We start from the raw sequence: 19,792 nt of genomic DNA, 5'->3' as shown, positions 1-19,792 counted from the left end.
TTAAAGAAATCACCTCATCTTTTAAAGAGATAATATTTTAATGCTTTTAAATTAATGCGAATTTTTTTTACACCTTTAGTCTTTTTTTGTGAAATTTTATTTATTTATTTATTTATTTATTTATTTATTTTGCTTGTTAGGGCCGCACCTATGGCATATGGAGGTTCCCAGGCTAGGGGTCGAATCAAAGCTACAGCTGCCAGCCTACACCACAGTCACAGCAATGCAGGATCCGAGCTGCATCTGCAACCTACACACAGCTCACAGCAATGCTGGATCCTTAACCCACTGAGCGAGGCCAGGAATTGAACCTGCAACCTCATGGTTCCTAGTGGGATTCATTTCTGCTGCGCTATGACAGGAACTCCTAATGTGAAATATTTATATATTCTCTGGAATATATTAATTATAATGAGACTTTCCCTTTATATATTTAGGAACTATCCATTATAACTCACATAGCCTCACCAGGCACCATAAGCTCCATTTTCTGTGTCAGGTAGACTCAGATTAAAAGCTGGACAATCACCATACTCACACATGTACCAGGACCTTTTCTGAAATTTAAAGGCAAGTAGTTAATTAAAGGTGGGGAAATACCCTTTCCAAAGAGTTCTATTAAGTTCTGTAGCATGGTGCTGAAAGTTACATGGGGGCTGTGGCAGGGGCCCCTCTGCAATGGCCCCTCCACATTCTGTAGGGCATGCAAAGCACCAGCAGGTGCCTTTGGGGAAAGTCCGAACAGGACAGCCCTTCCTCAGCATTCATGGTAAAGAATATTTATTTCATTAGTCTCAGCAGCTGCAAACCATGCATAGTTGCTCTATAACGCTAAATTTCTAGATGGATTTTGAAAAATCCATATTCTTAACCAACTGGTCTATTTTTAGCTTTCTGTTCCAATGATATTTTAAGTTATCCACTGAGATAGTTGGCTCTTGAACATGGACTGTCCAGGAGTCTGTACGGGTTGTTTCACATTTGTCTGTCTTGTATCTCTTATCCCACAGGAGGTTTTTTGAAGATGGGGACTACACCATGCTTCCTGGATTTCCGAGGGCTTCACAGCCACTATTCTGTGTGATCCCCTGTGGGTATCAGCCCTGTGATACTGATAGGGGTGTGAGGTTCCCATGGCTGGAATTATTATTCCATCTTCCACAATGGAAGAAACTGAGACCTAGGAACCTGCTTGAAAGGCTTCTAGTCAGTGGCAGGGTGAGAATTAGATTTATTTCATGCCCCAACAGAGCCTAGCACAATACAATGGACAAGTAGCTTCATTTATTCACAATGGACAATTCCATTTGACTTGACCAAACTTTTCGAATTCTGAAAAGTTACCCAAAGGCAGAACTGTTTCTTAGCCATAACCGAATTCCAGGAGAGTTCTTGGGACACAATGATTACTTACTATATATATTTTTATGTGACTCACCTGGAAAAAAAATAGGAAACGGGAAAATTCTCCCTGTGATCTTATGCATTTTTTTTAAGCTTGAGTTTCTTGCTTTCTTGAGTTCTATTTTCAATTTCCTCTGTGTGGGAAAACAAACTCCCCCTTTATTTTGTTCCCATCCAACATAATCACTTGTGATATATGATAGCTCTGTGAAATGGGCACCTTTGAAAAGCAGGAGGCCCTTGTGAGCACAGGAGACCATGCAGCTCAGAGAATGAAGATCTGGGTTCAACCCGTAATGGTGTGAGTTTAAGACATCAACGGAACATCCAAATGCTCAGCTCTAAGACTGAACTTCCAAGTCTGTTCTGATATAACAATACTAATCTTTGGTGAGAACAGTGCTTCACAGACCAAGAAATGCACACTCGCTTCCAACCGAATGGCGACTACCAACTGCAGCTCTCAGAGCCCACTGGGGAGAAAATCATCTCTTCTGGCACCTTCCGTGACTCGCTTCACTTTAGAGCCTGGAAAGGGCAGGCTGGGGGTGTTTATTTTCTGGGTTTACCACAATATTTCTGTTCTCGTGTATGAAGATACTTTTCTGCTCCATCCATTTTATTTATGCTGAGTCACTTTTCCACTTGTTACATTCTAACCTGAACCTTTTGGGCTTTTAAATCTTCACTTTGTAAAAATGTTCAATCTAACTGAAAAAATCCTCCACTATGTCTGAAAATATTTCTATACTGGCTGCCCTGCTGGCTCTGTTTCAAGAGCTAATTCATAAATGAGGACCCTGCTCACGCTAATACCTGCTATTCTCAAGCAGAGGTGCACCCCTCTTTGGGGTTTCTTTCCAAGAAATGTCAGAGTAGATATATGTAGCTCAGAGTAAGAACCTCTTTGATTTTTCTTTTCTTTCTCTTCATTCTCTCTCTCTCTCTCTTTTTTTTTTTTTTTTGGTCTTTTTGCCATTTCTTGGGCCATACCCACGGCATATGGAGGTTCCCAGGGTAGGGGTCCAATCGGAGCTGTAGCCACTGGCCTACGCCAGAGCCACAGCAACGCGGGATCTGAGCCACGTTTGCAACCTACACCACAGGTCACGGCAACGCCGGATCCTTAACCCACTGAGTGAGGCCAGGGATCGAACCTGCAACCTCATGGTTCCTAGTCAGATTCGTTAACCACTGAGCTACGACAGGAACTCTTCTTTTGTTTGTTTTGATTTGCAATGCCTCTAATACCTATAGATTTTATGGTATACCTTCACAAGTATTTTTAAAAATCCCAACATATATAAGTGTATGCCTTCCATCTCATGTTGAATTATGAAGGAAAAGAGCTATAAAACCTGTAAGAAATAGCTTAAAGCCCTCACTATGCCATTAACAACTCCATGCATGATGTAGGGACTAAGCCTCAGCTTCCTCATCTAGAAATTGAAAGTAATACCTTTCAAAGCTGCTGTGAATATTATATAAGACAACACCCTAAACATCATGCAAAATATGCAGAAGACAATTGGGAATTGGAAGCTATTATTACCACTATTATAATAATGAGGCTGATAATAATAATGGACATAATAACAAAGGGCAGGGGGCCCCAATTTCTACATCCTTGTAAAGCACAGAGTGACACACAGACCCATGTTAGGGGAGGCTGTGAGGTGAACAGCAGTGTAAGTGAAGCAGTTGTAGACACAAGTCTAAAAGACAGGCTGTGGAGAACCATATACCCCATTGGCTTATTGCTGGATTTATTTTTTAGATTCAGATTTCCTAGGGCTAAGAGATGAATATACATTTTTATTTTTAATTTACAAATTATAAATACTAAATAATCCAATTCACTATGAACTCCTTCAGCCTAAAGGAATAAAGCAGGAGTGGAGTTCCTGCTGTGGCTCAGTTCTAATGAAACCGACTAGTATCCATGACTAGTATCTTGGGTTCAATCCCTGGCCTTGCTCAGTGAGTTAAAGATCTGGCATTGGTGTGAGCTGTGGTGCAGGTCGCAGATGCGGCTTGGATCTGGTGTTGCTGTGGCTGTGGTGTAGGCTGACAGCTGTAGCTCTGATTTGAGCCCTAGCCTGGGAACTTCCATATTCCATGGATTCAGCCGTAAAAAGACCAAAAAAAAAAAAAAAATCAGGAGTAAATAATAGCCATCTAGGTGGTTGTTTAATTAAAATACATTAGATTTTATCTTTTAAAAGATTATTCTGAAACAGAAATGCTGAGGTGGCAGCCCAAGGGCTAAATGTGGCCCACTGGCATGTATTCTTTGGTCTGCACAACCTTAAAACAAATGAACAAACAAACAAAAAGACAAATTAGTGGCCAACATTGAAAAATGAGCAGGTTTCATATTAAAACTCCAGATTTTCAGATTCTCTTGAAAAAGCAGATGATCTGCAGTATTGGCCCCATTCCCAAATGGCACCTCAAGACTTAATGGATCCCTGGGTCTGGGAGAGTTTATATATTTATACATTTTCCACCTACCATCCATCCCCCTCTGCTTTCCTCTGCCTTCTTCCCCCAGGGGACACAGAATCTTTCCAATAACCCATGGATGCCCTCCCTTTGCCTGGGGCATACTGTGCCCAGTGAGACAGTGTGCACTGCCCATCAAGTATATTGGGGCTAAAAACTCAATTGCCTTTTCTCACCTGCACAGCAGAACAAGCAGTGCTGTTTTGTATTCAGCCCCCGCTCCTTCTAGTACATTTTCCGACTGTGTTTACTGCCTTAGGAGCTGTCAAGCCCTTCAGACGAGATAAATGCAGGACACAACACCACACTTGGAACTCATCTCAACTAGTAGTTTCAGGATTCTCAAAACCCATTTCTGCTATGATTATTTTCTGTCCTTACCATATAATTCTGAACTCTATACCAGGCAAATAGCTCATCCACCTATTAATATCCTCTCTGGGAGTTATCCTGCCCTCACTTGCCATCACTCCTAGATTAAGGCCTCTGTGGAGAGCCCCCTGAGAAAGAGGTCCGCTGCTAAGTTAGTCCACTCCACCCGCCTGAGGTGCGTGGTGGGGAAGAGGGCTCACCACTGGCTCAGAGCTGTAGTGCAGAGAGAGAGTTTATTCAGAAACACAGTTGGGGTTTTATCAGAGAGAGTGTGGGCTAAGGGGATGAGGAGAGAAACAGCTAATGCTTTGGGCATAAAAACATTTCATGCATAGTCTCAGGAATTTATAAACGAATGACTGGCCCTCATACTAAAACCATTTTGAAAGTAAGCCAAAACCCTTAGGTACTTGTTGTCTAGGCTGAATTGTGTCTCCTCCAAAAATGATAAATCAGAGTCCTAACCCCCTACTCGCCCTCTTCCCTCGGACCTCAGATGTAGTTTTCTTTGGAGATGGGGTCTTTACAGAGATCAAGTTAAATGAGGTCACGAGGTTGGCCTTCATCCAATTTGACTATTGTCCTTGTAATAAGGGGGAAATCTGGACACGGAGACATACATAAAGAGACAACACTGCTTGAAGATGAAAGCAGATCAAGGTGATGCACCTGCAAGCCAAGAAACACCAAAGATTGTGAGCAAACCACCAGAGGTCAGGAGAAAAGCATGGAAAAGGGTCTCCCTCACAGCCCTCAGAGAGAACCTCAAGAGTGACCTTGAACTTGCACTTCTAGTTACAAAAGTGGTGAGACAATATACTTCTGTTGTTTTGAACACCCAGTTTTTCAGTCCTTTGTTATGGCGGCCCTAGCAAATGAACATAGTACTTTAGATTTAAGAAAAAAAGATCAAACATGATGAAGAGATTGAGCATGGCCCCCAACTGGTTTTCTGTGAGTAGCTGTGTCAGACAAGAGTTCACACATGTGTTCTCCAGGATACCTGGCAAAGCCCAAGCTGCTGTATCTGGGCAGGACTGAGATGTTGGCACTTGCGGAGGTCCTATGCTAAGAGAGCAGGGGGTCGAGGCTAAAACATCAGGGGGTCCCTGGACCTTAAGTGAAACTGGGGAGTGCTGAGGGTAAGCGACTCAGCCATGTCTCCTGGCCTTCTATGCCCTGTGTCCCTTCAGTCTGCAGGAACTCCTGAGGGTCTGCACAAGAGTTTTATTCGCGTGTTCATTTCGCTCTTCATTGAGCAACAAGTAAGTAAGCCATTGGCACTTGTTGCAGTGCCTTTTGTGCGAAGGGCCAGGATAGCTTCTTTGTAAAACATGCAGTCTATCTGGTCACTTGTGCAAGCCAATACCCAAGTGGACAACTTTGCACTTAATAGCTAGGCTATTTTCAGTAGCTAGGCTAATTCATTGTTTTGTTCATTTGTTTGTTTGTGTGTTTTTGTCAGGCCTGGAAAAGGCGATTAAAGATCTCTGCTGACCCCAGGCCTGTCTGCTCTGGTGGCTCTACTCCATGGCCCATCAGATATGTCAAAAAACAACTCTAGTCTCAAGTGAAACATTATCTTTTTCTGTAAAAAAATGATTTGAAAAGCTTTTTATTCCTTTGCTTTTGAAAATATTTGGTGAGGGCAACTCATTTAATGTATGAGCAGCTTTGATTTCTCCACAATCATTATGCAGAGTCTGGAATTCCAGCGAGATGTGAAAAGCTGATCTATAAATTGTTTCCAAACATAATACATTTTTTATGAATACTGAGAGCTGTCATCATGTTAAAATTTCCAGATGTTTGAGATGCTTTATGCCACAGTGTTCAGAGTAAAATCTTGGTTGCCTGCATTCAAATCCTGAGTCCATCACTTTGGAGGCTGTGCGAACTTGGACAAGTTTCTAAATATCTCAATGCCTCAGTTTCTTCACTAGTAAAATGTGACTAATAAGGCCATTGTGAGATATCATGTAATACCTACTAAGGTGTTTAAAACACATACTAAATGTTCAGTGATTATTTGCTCTTAAGATGTAATTAAATATTGATTTCTGATTTTGCAGTGTGCTTTGCTTTATTGGAACAATACATCAGTGCTTTTCTTTTTTGTTTTTTTTTCCCAGGTCTCAAACATTTTCGTAGGCCCATGAAAAATTTGCAGGCTCTAAGCCCTAAGCTTAAGTGCTCCATGTATTGGATGGCCCTGAGTGCAGGGAGAGAGCTGGATGAAAATGCAGGGGCTACAATTCTGTAAAGGCACATGGGTGCCATTGATCAGACAGGGCTTGCAAAATCAGAGTAACGTGGAAAATGGACACTCGTCTTCTTCTTCTTCTTCTTCTTTTTTTTTTTTTTTGCTTTTTAGGGCCGCTCTTGTGGCATATGGAAGTTCCCAGGCCAGGGGTTGAATCAGAGCTATAGCTGCTGGCCTATACCACCGCCACCGCAACGTGGGACCTGAGCCATGTCTGCACCACAGCTCACAGCAATGCCAGATCCCTGACCCACACAGCGAAGTCAGGGATCAAACCCACACCCTCATGGATACTAGTCAGATTCGTTTCTGCTTCTCCACAAGGGGAAATCTGACCCTTGTCTTCTTGCTTGATTATAAAGTTACCATTTAGTGAATGACTACTATTTGCTAGGCACCATACAAAGGGCTCACATGGATTATCATTAAGCCTTACCATAACCATGTCTTTCTAAATGAGAAAAGGCTGAGAGAGGTTTAACACTGGCTCAGTTAGGGCTTGGCAGGGCTGGAAAACCTAGAAAAATTACTATCCCACTAAAGCTATTGATCTAACTGCTGAGAGATACAGGGGAATTAATGAACTAAAATCAACCTCGTGGAGTTATTTAAAGGGTGAAACGAGACACCTATATAGTGTGGAAAGCACTCAACAAATGATGGATGATACTCTCATTATTTCCATGTATTCACTTCACTAATAAATGATTATATGTACAGCATTTCCTATGTGCTGGGTACTGTTCTTGTTAAGAATTTTGGGAATATTAGCTCATTTAATCCTCATAACTTCCCTAGAGTCTAAGTACTATAGTTATTCTCATCTTAGGAATGGAGAAAACAAGTCATAGAAAACTAAAAAGTAACCATGGAGGGATTAGAGTCACATATCCATTAAGTAGCAGAGCCAGGATTTCAACCCAGAGGGCCACGCTCTTCACCACTAGGCTGGCTGCCTCTCACAAGGCATGACACTGAAGTGATGCAACTACTGGGAGCCACAGATTACTGGATAATTGTTTTCGTTTACAACAGAGTCCCGCTCCTTTACCCTCCAAGCCCAGAAAGTAGGTTGGGCCAAACAAAGGGTCTTGGTGGAGCCTGAGACTAGGGGTGTGAGTCAGACGTCCAGAGCATGAACTTAGAAGGGAAGGGGCTGGTCACAGGACAGCTGTCCCTGGGGGGCAGCCTCTGGCTATCACCAGCAAGGGAGAGACCTCCTCCTTCTGACTCCTGCTGGGTCGGGGATGAATGGTCCAGCCTGGCACAGCTAAGCCCACCCTCCCCCCACTGCCTGGGTTGGCAGAGTTGCTTAACAGAGAAGGACAGCTCATGGATTTGCTTCTTCTCCTCCTTCTCACCTTGGACAACTCAGGGAGGACCACTCTACAGGATTCTAGGAGCCTCATGGTTCTTGGGTCTTTTGACCCACACCCAGTTACATCACAGCTTTACACTCATCCAGGGTGACCCAGATGGCCCAGTGCAGACCAAGTGATTGGGTATGGTGGGAACACTACTTTTCATTAATTAATGTTGATCTCAAGACAAAATATAGACCATAAATATTATGAGCAGCAAGAATCACTACATCATCTCATAAAAAGGTATCCTGGCATGTTAGTAGAATGTCAAAGACATTCAACATATTTCAGCGGATGTCATTAGAGGGCTAACATATATGGACATGAGCAAGATAGCAGAGGAAAGAAAGGAAGACCCATTTGATGAGTATTCTGATGCTGATCAACTAAAAGCACTTCTGAAAACCTCCCTTGAATGAAGACAGTGGGTCCGCCTTTCTGTTCAGCTCTGTCAAGTGAACACTAAAAACTGGATTCTATGTCTGCTGTCAATATAATATTCGGTGGCCTCTATTTGGAACAACAGACTCAAGTACTTGTCAGATCATGCAAACTGTTCTCACCCTTGTTAAGGCACATCATTTTGCTCCTCATAAACATGAGCACAACAAAAAGAACTCTTCAGCTAAATATGTAATTGCATTCCTTTGAAAAATCATGAAGATTCTGGCCATTAGTAAATTCTACATGACAAGAATTATTAACTGCTTTAGATGCAGCCAACACACTTTTGGTAAACAGATTTAATGGTCCAGTCACAATACCCCATTCAGGCTTATTTTGACAACACTGTAATTTACTGCAATCGAGGTTGGCAGTAGACTAATAGGTCAGGCCAGCTACAGGCTATGATTGCAACTTCCCAGGAATAGCAGGGGGAATATTCTGGCCTATTTCTGATGTGTGCACATACATCAGTGCAATATCGGTAACACGCCTGTATTAATTTGCAGCTATGTTTTCTTTACATGTATACCTTTGTCTTTTCCTTTTTTTGGTCCCAGCTCTTCCATTTGATAAATTCTTACAATATAGAGGCCATACTTTCCATTTCTTTTTTATTTCACCCCGATGTTCAAGAGCATATTCGTTTTAGAATTAGAAGCTAAATAAACCTAAACTGTGACCATGAGCTAATGAAATCGTTTTGGAAATAAGGTTATCAAAATGGCTATATTCAAATGAGTGTTTCCTGCTTTCAAATAGTTATCTTCAGAGATGGTACCTTTGCCTACAAAAAATTCAAAATCTTCTTTAGATAATACTTTCAGAGTACCTTTAGAAGCTATAAAAAGCAATAGCATATATTTAGAATCAAATACCACTCTAAACACAAAGGTTTTATCCAAATGGACCAAATTATCCCTTTATCCATCAGACTTAATTCTAATCAACTTTCTGTGGCATTCTCCTGAGTCAAAGATTTTCCATTTCTCCAAAGGTGAGTCTAAGAGGGATTCCTAAGATATCCTGGTCAATGGTTGCATTGCTATGGAAACCATGTGGCTTCCCAAGGCAGCTCATAAGAAGTCGGCAACTGCCTATAAATTCTGGCCTGTTGGTTTTAAAAAATAATTTATTTTGTAGTAATTTCTTAGGTCATTGACTGAAACACACATGAAAGACCAGAGCAAGGCCCCTGAAGACTCCAGCACCCTTGGAGATAGGACGGTTCTACTTCTACTACAGACTCTGGAAGAATAAGATGGTCCCAGGGCCTGTGCGACCCAAAGAAAATTACTGCTTGGAAGTCTTTCATGACCTTCTAGCCCATGGATTTTTAATTATACTCAGAAAATTAGATCAGATTAATTTGGGGGAAATGCAGCACTATTTGAATTTATGTGGCTAATAATAGCACTTGTCCTAAACCTGAATAGATGGATGGTTTGAGGGGCTTGGCAAAGTGGCAAGTACACTGCATATCTTTCCTCTGTTAGTGTGACCCTCCTCTGGTTTTAGCATAAAACATAACTACCAGTAAATGTTTGACAAACCAGTTCTTGGGGTAGGTGGGGCAGCTTGATTTGCTACCAATGGTTTAATAATGGGCCAACAGAAATCCTGAGGATTTTTCAATTAGCCATCATGAGTCTGAGGGAGCAACATCCAGCTCATTCCTGGCAGGTATCTGACCACTGGATAAGTGAGAGGAAGGCCGTGTAAGAAAGGAAAATAGGCAAGACATGGGAAATGCAGGGCATAAGCCAGAGGTGATAAGTACCGGCCACTGTGCAATTTTACCTTGGGTCGCTTTGCAGTGGTAAATGAAGATGAGTGGGTTGGGGGCTGATAAAGCACGAATAATTGCCATTTTCCCTTTGACCCTGCGCTCACCTCACTCCAGTTGCCCACCGTCCAGTCTGATGGACACAGAATGTCTCTGTTGCAGGAAATGAGGGTCTTGGGCTTCAGCAGGTGCTGGCAGTCTGTAGCCGGGAGGGCCTGCTCATCTGAGCCCATGGTCTGGATGCACAGCACTGTTCGCTTCTTCTCTCCGTGGGGCCCACATGTCGCTGAGCACACTTCCCACTCCCCGGCCCACCACCTGCAGACACACGTGGACATGGAGACAAGATCACTCAGAGGAGAGATGATGCTCAGTCCAACCAGGTGCACGGAGACAGCCAGGAGGGCATGGAAGGTACTCCAGCCCAGAAGAGGGCCTTCTGGCTTATTCAGTCATACCCTAGGCCCCAGCAGAGTACTTGGCATAAGCAGATGCTAACTAAGGATGTCTTTAAATGGGAAGAAAAAAAGCCCTCTCTTTTCAGTCAAGAAAACTGAGGTCCAGTTTTCTGTTATACAGTCTCAAGCGAGCTAAAGCCTTACTCTCCACATCTCTTAAACAGAAGTGATAATATCAATTTTTTTTTTTTTGGTCTTTTGTGGGCTGCATCCGCAGCATATGGAGGTTCCCAGGCTAGGGGTCCAATCAGAGCTACAGCTGCCAGCCTATGCTATAGCCACAGCAATGCAGGATCCGAGCTGTGTCTGTGACCTATACCACAGCTCACGGCAATGCCAGATCCTTAACCCACTGAGTGAGGCGAGGGATCAAACCCGCAACCACATGGTTCCTAGTCGGATTCATTTCCACTGTGCCACGATGGGAACTCCAATGTCAATGTTAAAGGAAATTAAATGAAATACCAGTTTATGTACAGTCCATGGTATAGCACCTGACATAATATGAACTCAGTCACCTGTAATTATTGCTGTTTTGGCTATTGCTATTGAGTAAGAGAATCCAATTAGAAGCTGGATCTCCTAGCTCCTAATTGAGTGTTTTTCTATTTCAATGTGAAGCAGATACTTAAAAACTTACCAACTTTCAGTCATTTAGGAGATGATCAGTCAGGTGCATTGCCTTCATTTCCCTCCCTCCCCCATCTCCTTCAGTCTATCTGTTAATATCCTCACTGGTCCCTTTAATAAGAAAGGAGTAGACAGAGTTCCCATCATGGCGCAGAGGAAACAAACCTGACTAGGAACCATGAGGTTGAGGGTTCGATCCCTGGCCTTGCTCAGTGGGTTAAGGATCCGGCATTGCTGTGGCTGTGGCTTAGGCCGGCGGGTACGGCTCTGATTGGACCCCTAGCCTGGGAACCTCCATATTCCACGGGTGCAGCCCTAAAAAAGACAAAAGACAAAAAAAAAAAACAAAAAAAAAAACAAGGAAGGAGTAGAAAAACAAATGTATTAAATAATTTCCTTTTTTGGAAGCTATTCTTAATAAGTTGAAAGGTTGAAACTGTTGGCTAAATTAACACTCTGCATTCTCTATGGGAAAAGGAAGATGTGTGCTCTTTTTCTACCCCATTATCATGGATTGACTCAATACTCTAGGATGTGGGAGAAGTCCCTATTGTGGCTCAGTGGAAACAACCCGACTAGTGTCCATGAGGACACCTGTTAGATGCCTGGCCTCGCTCAGTGGGTTAAGGATCCAGCGTTGCTGTGGCTCTAGTGTAGGCTGGCAGCTGTAGCTCCAATTTGACCCCTAGCCTGGGAACCTACATATACCACCAGCACAACCCTAAAAAGGCCAAAAAAAAAAAAAAGATTCTAGGATGTGGGCCCACTGTTTATACAAAGTTGCTTTTGAAAGTAGCAAGGAGCCCTCTTCAGAGCCATCTCTTTTCTTCCTTCTCCATCATTGTGTAAATCTTCCTCAACACCAAACACAGGACAGGTGTCTGGTGATTGCTTATTCACCCATCTGTGCAGGAATAAAATGGCATAGATCTGTTTTTCATGGGAAATTCCTTCATGCCTGACCTTAAGGAAGCCTTCTGACCTTGAGATAATTCTGACTTTTAAAGAAGATAAAATTTTGTATCCTTACTCACATTTATAAAATATTGGACTTATTTGGGTAGAACTTCTTTGATTCTCATACTTTTAACATTTAGTTTAAAATATTAGAAGAAAGCTCTTCCTCAATTCTATTATACTCTTCGGTTAATAAGTCATTAGAACTATTTATTCTTCAGTATAAAACATCTGGCCATCCTGTGTGGATAAAGAGCTAATATTGGAACCATATGCTGTGATGCCAAATAAATGCCCACTGTACTAATCCAATTACTCTGTCTTATCTCTGACATTTCTAAGGGAAGCCAGACACACTATCAAATCTATCAAATGCCATTTGGGAAGGACCTTAATGAGAGCTGACGGAAGGTCTAAGCTATCTAATTACTGGCTACAAGGCTTTTAGCTATGTCACCACAAAGTGATAATGGACTTCCTTGTTTCTCCCCCTGAAATTTCCTCCACTGTCCCCTGCGAACATCTTGCATATGTCTGTCCCTAGTTTAAGGTGAAACCCATACCCTAATTTCCCTGCAAAGGTCTTCCAGGACCAGGACTCAGAAGCTATTGCCAAATTGTTCTTATTCTTATTCTTTTCAGTGTCTTATCCATCTTATTCTTATTCTTTTCAGTGTCTGTATAATCCCACCCTTCTAGGAAATTTATAAAAAGAATACTGTTTTATATTTATATTTATAGGAGATTTGTAACAGAAGACTATTAATATGCTCTGACTGGTAAGAAGGATGAAATAACATGCAAAGAACTCAGCAAAGCAAAGGCCCAGCCCACACGTTTATCTACCTTCTGGTTTCATCAGCACAGAATCAACAACAACCTAACCTGACCTTTTCCACTTTTGCCATTGATTCTCCTCTTGCCTGAATATCCATGACATCAGTCATACCTAACATACAATTGGATTATTGATCATGCATTGTCTTGTATTGCTCTTTAATCCCTATACATTAGTCAGTCTTAGCATCCCAGTTATTGTATAAAAGTCCTAAGGACTGGGGCTCTATCAGTGATTCTCATATCATAACCTGGGATCTTTAAAAAGATATCAGTATTCAGGCCCTATTGCTATATTGGTTGGGAGAATCTCTTGGGGGTGAGTAGGGCCAAGGCATTAGTGTTTTTTAAAAGCTCTTTGATGGCTTTCATGTGAAGTCAGGATTAGAAACCACTGGCAGTGTGATACCAAATAAACGGATTTGATTGTTTATCTTTACATTTTTCTGCAAAGAATGGACACTATTGTTTTAGTATGAATTATGTACAATATAGGTGTGTGTGTGTGTGTGTGTGTGTGTGTGTGTGTGTTTCAAGACCCTTGAAGAGCCTGTAGTTGTCCTGGAAAAGTATGGACACCCTCTGACATCAAGTAGAAGGAGCTGTATCTTTTACCCAGTCCCATACCAACCAGTGCTTGCTCAGGAAGCTCTGATGGACAATAAACCAATAAAATACAGAAATAAACTCAAATCCTCATTATTCAGAAAGCTCAAAGTCCTAATGTGAATTTGTTAAACTCTTGTTCAGAATGGTAATTTCCTTAAAAATATCAATTATTATAATTACTATCTTTGTGCAAATCTTTCCCCTAATAGTATTTAGGAACATTCCAAAATCCAATTCAATTAACACTCCAGATTCCAAAATAACAACCCTTATTTCAAGACAGACATTATTGCTTCTTTGTATCCATGATCTGACCAAATTCTGTTGGCCCCTCCTCATTTTCTCCAGCTTTCTTGTTGTTCCCTGTGCACTAGGTTCTCCTTCCTCTCCCTCTTTCATGGACTTCTCCCAGGCTCAGTACCCCATTCCTTTCATTTAGATCAATGGTTCTCAACCAAAGGAGATTCCTATAGCCACCTCCCCAAGGGACATTTGGGAATGTCTGAAGACATTTTCGGTTGTCACGAATGAGGTTGGAGGTGTGCTCTTGGGGTCTAGCGGGTAGAAAACAAGCATACTGTGAAATATTCTACAATGTGTAGGACACCCCCCACACCCCTCAGCAAGAATTACCCAGCCCAAGTGGCTCCAGTGGTGAGGGTGAGAAACCTGGCTTTAAATCATGAGCCATTCTTTTTGCACTGAAACCTACATGCACCTGCCAGGGTGGAAAGAACTACTATTGGACTTTACAGAGCACTTTAGATATGCTGGCATCTTCACAGCTATAGCCCAGCAGAGCTTTGCTTTGCTGTAAACCAAAGTTCAGAGAGAAGTCAATATGGAGAAGAGACTCAAATGACCTCTTTCTGGAGTCAGATAAACTTTCCATTCCAAAGAGTTTCTTTCTGGACAGGCCAAGCAAGACAAATGCTGTGCAAGACTTTGATCCTGAAAGCCACAGACCATGTAATATGTATTTCTTATGTTTAGATTACCAGATGGTTTTATTAAATCTTTTTAAAAAATCTGTCTTATGCATTCCTTTGGGAAAGAACACAGAATGTCCAAATTGGATGTAGAGACAAATGATTACTGAAGGACAATAGTCCAGAAATAAAAATGATTAAATCTTGCCTATGAAATCATTTTAGGAGGGGGAAATGACAGCTCTGAATGATGGGTGTGAACTTTTCAGATAGCATGAAAATTAGGTGACAGAGGAGGAAGATGTTGCAACTTGAAATTCATATCCAAGGAAACTACTGGACTAAGCTTTCAAAAACAAATAACAGCAATGAAGCAATTAAAGTTCATTATTTATTCTTTTAAAAAGCAATTAACTTAATTTCCTTTCTTTAATTCCCTTGTGAATTTGCATGCATGATTTAGCTTTGCAGGTAGAAATTTCTGCTTGTTTATAACATTTTCATTGTGTCTTGATGTGTGAGAAATATTTTAAATTTGGAGATTCTAGTTTTAGCACCAGAACCTGTTCATCCTGAGATCCTGGGCAGCAGCATGGTATACTAGCATCCGCACAGAATTCTCAGCAGACAGATCTAGGCTCAAATTTAGACGCTACTACTTATACCTAAATGCCTTGGGAAAAATTTTGTGAAGACTCTAGGGTCCTTATCTGTACAATGGCATGAAAATATCTACTAGTCAGGGTTGCTAACATGAATAAATGACTTGGCAATATGGATAGGGCTTGACACACACTGTGTTCTCAACTGAGAAATTGTGCTCCTTGGTATTTAGCCAAAGGAACTTAAAACTTCATGTTTGCACAAAAACCTGCATATGAATGTTTCAGCAGCTTTATCCATAGTTGCCAAAGCTTGGAAGCAACCAAGATGTGCTTCCGAAGGTGAATGGCTAAATTATGGTTCATCCAGACAATGGAATATTATTCACTAAATGGAATATTATTCATTAAAAGGAAATGAGCTATCAAGGCATAAAAAGACATGGAGAAAACTTAAATGCCAATTATTAAGTAAAAGAAGGCAATCTGAAAAAGCTATATACTATATGATTCCTACTATATGACATTCTGGAAAAGGCACACCATGAAAAGAGTAAAAAGATCAGTGGTTGCCAAAGGAGAGAAAGAGAGATAAATAGCCAAAGCACAGAGGATTATTAGGGCAGTGAAAATACTCTGTATGAAATATAATGATGGGTATATGCCATCACATATTTGTCAAAACCCATAGAATATACAACACCAAGAGTGAGAACCCTATAGTAAACTATGGACTTTGGGTGATTGTGATGTGTCAGTGTAGGTTCATCAAGAAAAAAGTAAATAAATAAAGCAAAAGAAAAAGAGTGGGTTCTTAAAAATTGCTAGTTTCCTCTTTACTTCTGTATCCTGGGGCACAGCGTCCCATTTCTCTGAACTCACATCTCCTTATAGGCCATCTGGGTACAGTATCCACCTCTACTCCCTAATGTTACCATGCCTATTTTAGGAAGCTGGTATGCAATCATAAATAAGAAGAACTTCTGTAAATTATCCATTATGTTAGAATAGTTGATGGAATTCTATTTAGCTAATCATATCCTACCTTAGAATGCATTTTCAAAACTTGTACGTGTTACAATGTATGTGCTATATGTGTTATGTGTTGTGTTTACTGAACATTTTCAGGAGTCAAAATCTCTGACCGAGTTAGAAAGCTTGATCTATTTCAACAAAAATAATCTACATCATGGAAGCACCGTAGGTGAATTTGCTGGTTGTTACTGTTGACAAAGATTTTAGTCTAGATGCACTAAATAAACAAATATAGATTAAGGGAAAGGAAAATATATACAACATGAAGACATATTTATATATATGTGTATATATATATATTTTTTTCTTCCCTTCCTTCCTTCCTTCCTTCCTTCCTTCCTTCCTTCCTTCCTTCCTTCCTTCCTTTCTTTCTTTCTTTCTTTCTTTCTTTCTTTCTTTCTTTCTTTCTTTCTTTCTTTCTTTCTTTCTTTCTTTCTTTCTTTCCTTTTATAGCTGCACCTGCTGCATATGGAATCTCCTGGGCTAGGGGCTGAATCGGAGCTTCAGCTGCAAGCCTACAGCACAGCCACAGCAATGCCAAATCTGAGCTGCATCTGCTACCTACACCACAGCTTCCAGCAATGTCAGATCCTTAACCCACTGAGTGAGGCCAGGGATGGGACCCACATCCTCACAGACATTATGTCAGGTTCTTAAAGTGCTGAGCCACAATGGGAACTCCAGAACAAATAAATATTAAAAATGAAATTTCAATAAAATCAGCTTGCTGGGATCAAGTAACCCCCTAAATACAGGGACCATACATTTTAAACATAAATGTATGTATGTATGTATACATGTAAATGTGTGTATGTGACCTTGGGCATAAAAACAAAAACAAGGGCAGACGTTTTACTTTCAAGTTAAAAAGAATACTGTTGGGATCATTAATATCCCTCTCCGAAGGCTGTGCCTTTAGTTTGAGGTCTGAACTAGGTAAATTGATCTGCTAATTTTGTTGATGTTTAAGGACCACAAGCTGGAGAAAAGGCATTAGTCATGTACAGAAACTCAAGAAATTCAGACCTTGGAAAACAGATAGTAGACGGAGGAAAATCAAAACAAACATGTTACCAAATGACAAAGATTTAAGAAGACTTGTCAAATTGCATATGCTTTGCTTTTCTTCCTTAAGTATAATCTTCAAATTGTTTAGAGGGAGTTGGAGGAAATTATGTTTCCAACACAACAGCAGAAACCGGGAATAGGATGGACTGTTTTCCTCCCTTGAAGTGCAAGGATGTAGAACGGCAGAAGCAGCAGCTGCAAAAATGAGCATCAGCTCACCAGGGCACTGCTGACTGGGCGAGCACAGGGACTGCTTGCTAGCCCAGTTCTTGTTTGCGGCCATCAGCACTTCCATTCTAACTGCCAGTATTTTGTCGCTGATTTCATGAGAGGGGGCTGTGTCATTGGTCCATTTCAAAATTTTGCTCTGAATCAACAAACTACATCCGTGCACTCAACTTAGACAGCATTCCAGGAAAAAAACCCAGAGTCCCATTTACCTTGTTCTAATAATGCTGCTCTTAGAATTGAATGATAAAGAGATGTTGACTAAGCCCCAATCACCCAAGGACTATGGACAGTGATGGGGAGGCAGGGTGCTAGGCAAGACTTCCAGACACCTGACTGCTGGTCCCAGCCCTGACAGCAACCACTCCCTCTTGCACACGTGAATGTATCTCAGTAGCCCTCCGGGCTGTAAGCTTCCTTGGGAAGTGACATATTTGTGTTGCTCCAAAGGACTGTTTCCCATGCCCTAATCACTTGCTGTCCCAAGCTGTGATGCTTCTACGACCTGATGGAGAGGTGGCCTCTGCCCGTCCCTTGCTTTTATATGACACTTACATTAATTGGTGTGCTGCACTTATTCATTTCCTAGGACCGCTGTAATAATCACCACAAACTCGTGGCTGCAAGCAACACAAATCGAGTTTCTTATAGTTCTTGAGGCCAGACAGCCAAGGCAGCATTCCTGGGATGAAGTCAAGGTGTCAGCAGGGTTGCCCTCCCTTCAGAGGCTCTGGGCAAGACCCATTCCTTGCCTCCTCAGTTTGTGGTGGCTGCCAGCATTCCCTGGCTTGTGACCTGTCACACCAATCTTAAAGGCTGGTGTCTTCGAACCTCTTTCTGCTCCACCTTCGTATTGTTTATCGTGTGTGTGTGAGTGTGTGTGTGTGAAATGTCTCTCTGCCTCTTCTACAAGGGCATGTGGTGGAATTTAGAGCCCAAGTGGATAATCTAGGATAACCCCCTCATTTCAAAACCCTTTAACTTAACCACACCTGTACAGAACCCTTTTCCAAATAAGCTAACAATTGAAAGCTCCAGGCCATGGATATCCTGGGGGCTTGTTTATTTATTTACCTATTTATTTAGGGCTGCACACTCAGCATATGGAGGTTCCCAGGCTAGGGGTCCAATTGGAGCTGGAGCTGCTGGGCTATGCCACAGCCATAGCAATGTCGGATCCTTAAGCCACTGAGTGAGGCTAGGTATCCAACCTGCATCCTCATGGATGCTAGTCAGATTTGTTAACCACTGAGCCACGGCAGGAACTCCCTGGGGGCTTGTTTTTAGCCTACCACAGGATCACCGTCAGTGCCAATTTCCAAGCCCCAGAGCTCAGCCTGTGTCACTAAAAACGCCTCTGTCAAGGCTGCTCCTCCGTGTCACCAGCCTTCAGCCTCAGCTCATCTTCTGTCCTCCAGATACTAAGGATTCTTGCCTTAGTATCTTTCTTCTTCTAGCGCTAGTTGTATTTTATTGTGGGGTCACCTCCACCTAGAAAGTTCTGGTAATTAGAGTGCAGAAGTAGTTAAGATAACCACTCTTATGGGACCTGAATTTTGAAAGTAGTGAAGCCAAGAATTTAGCTACAGTGGAATGAGAAAATGTCTGATATAGATGGATGTCTCTTCTAAAACAGAGGGCTGTCACCAAATCCACAGGTTCCTTTGACTGTGTTGCTCTTAGGTACACAGTGCATATCCCTAGCTCCGCCTTGGCCTCAGCAGGGGAGTGTCTACATCAAAATCCTTTGCTGCCCACCACACGTAGCACAGGGTTCGCTTTGCTGTAACCTCACCCTGAATAAGGGGGGAAGTGCACACCTCTCTTTGAGGGCCTTGCTCATATCAATCTGCTGCAGGCTAAGAGCTACCAGCCTTGAGTTTTAGGAGCTCCCCAGGTACCCAGAACAGGTACCAGACCAAAGGCACATCTTTTTGTTATAGCACAAAATCACAGTGCTCAATAAATGCTAACTGCTGTATGCTTATTATCACCATCATATCTCTCCTGGGAAATAAAAAATGCTTAACAACGATTTGCTGGTAATATTAAGGCCCAAGCAAACTAACGAAAACAACACAACTATGAACCTGAACTCTAGGGATAAAATTAGATGTTTGAAAACTAGGTTCATTGAAAAACTTTTAAAATTAGATTTAGGAAATAAATAACCACTTTTTAAGAAGGTTATTTAGATTTAGGAAATAAATAACCACTTTTTAAGAAGGCAGCCACTCACAGAGAGGGTGGCTTTGAAAAGTGAGGTGAGAATCCTGGGCACGTGTGTAGTGGCTCTTATCC

The 19,792-nt window shown here is 41.7% G+C and overlaps 1 protein-coding gene across 1 annotated transcript in view; it reads right to left on the bottom strand.

The window, feature by feature from the left end:
• ADAMTS12 (ADAM metallopeptidase with thrombospondin type 1 motif 12) overlaps positions 1 to 19,792 on the bottom strand; it is a 371,922-nt gene that overhangs the window by 54,587 nt on the left and 297,543 nt on the right. Inside the window, exon 18 of the mRNA XM_047767431.1 lies at positions 10,246 to 10,456. Within this exon, the coding sequence (XP_047623387.1) occupies positions 10,246 to 10,456 (211 nt within the window). The remainder of the gene's footprint in view (positions 1 to 10,245; positions 10,457 to 19,792) is intronic.

This window comes from Phacochoerus africanus, chromosome 1 (assembly GCF_016906955.1).
Source record: "Phacochoerus africanus isolate WHEZ1 chromosome 1, ROS_Pafr_v1, whole genome shotgun sequence".
In the NCBI taxonomy this organism is placed as follows: Eukaryota; Metazoa; Chordata; class Mammalia; order Artiodactyla; family Suidae; genus Phacochoerus; species Phacochoerus africanus.
The sequence above is the reverse complement of the archived record's forward strand: the minus strand, read 5'-3'. Positions and strand labels throughout refer to the sequence as shown.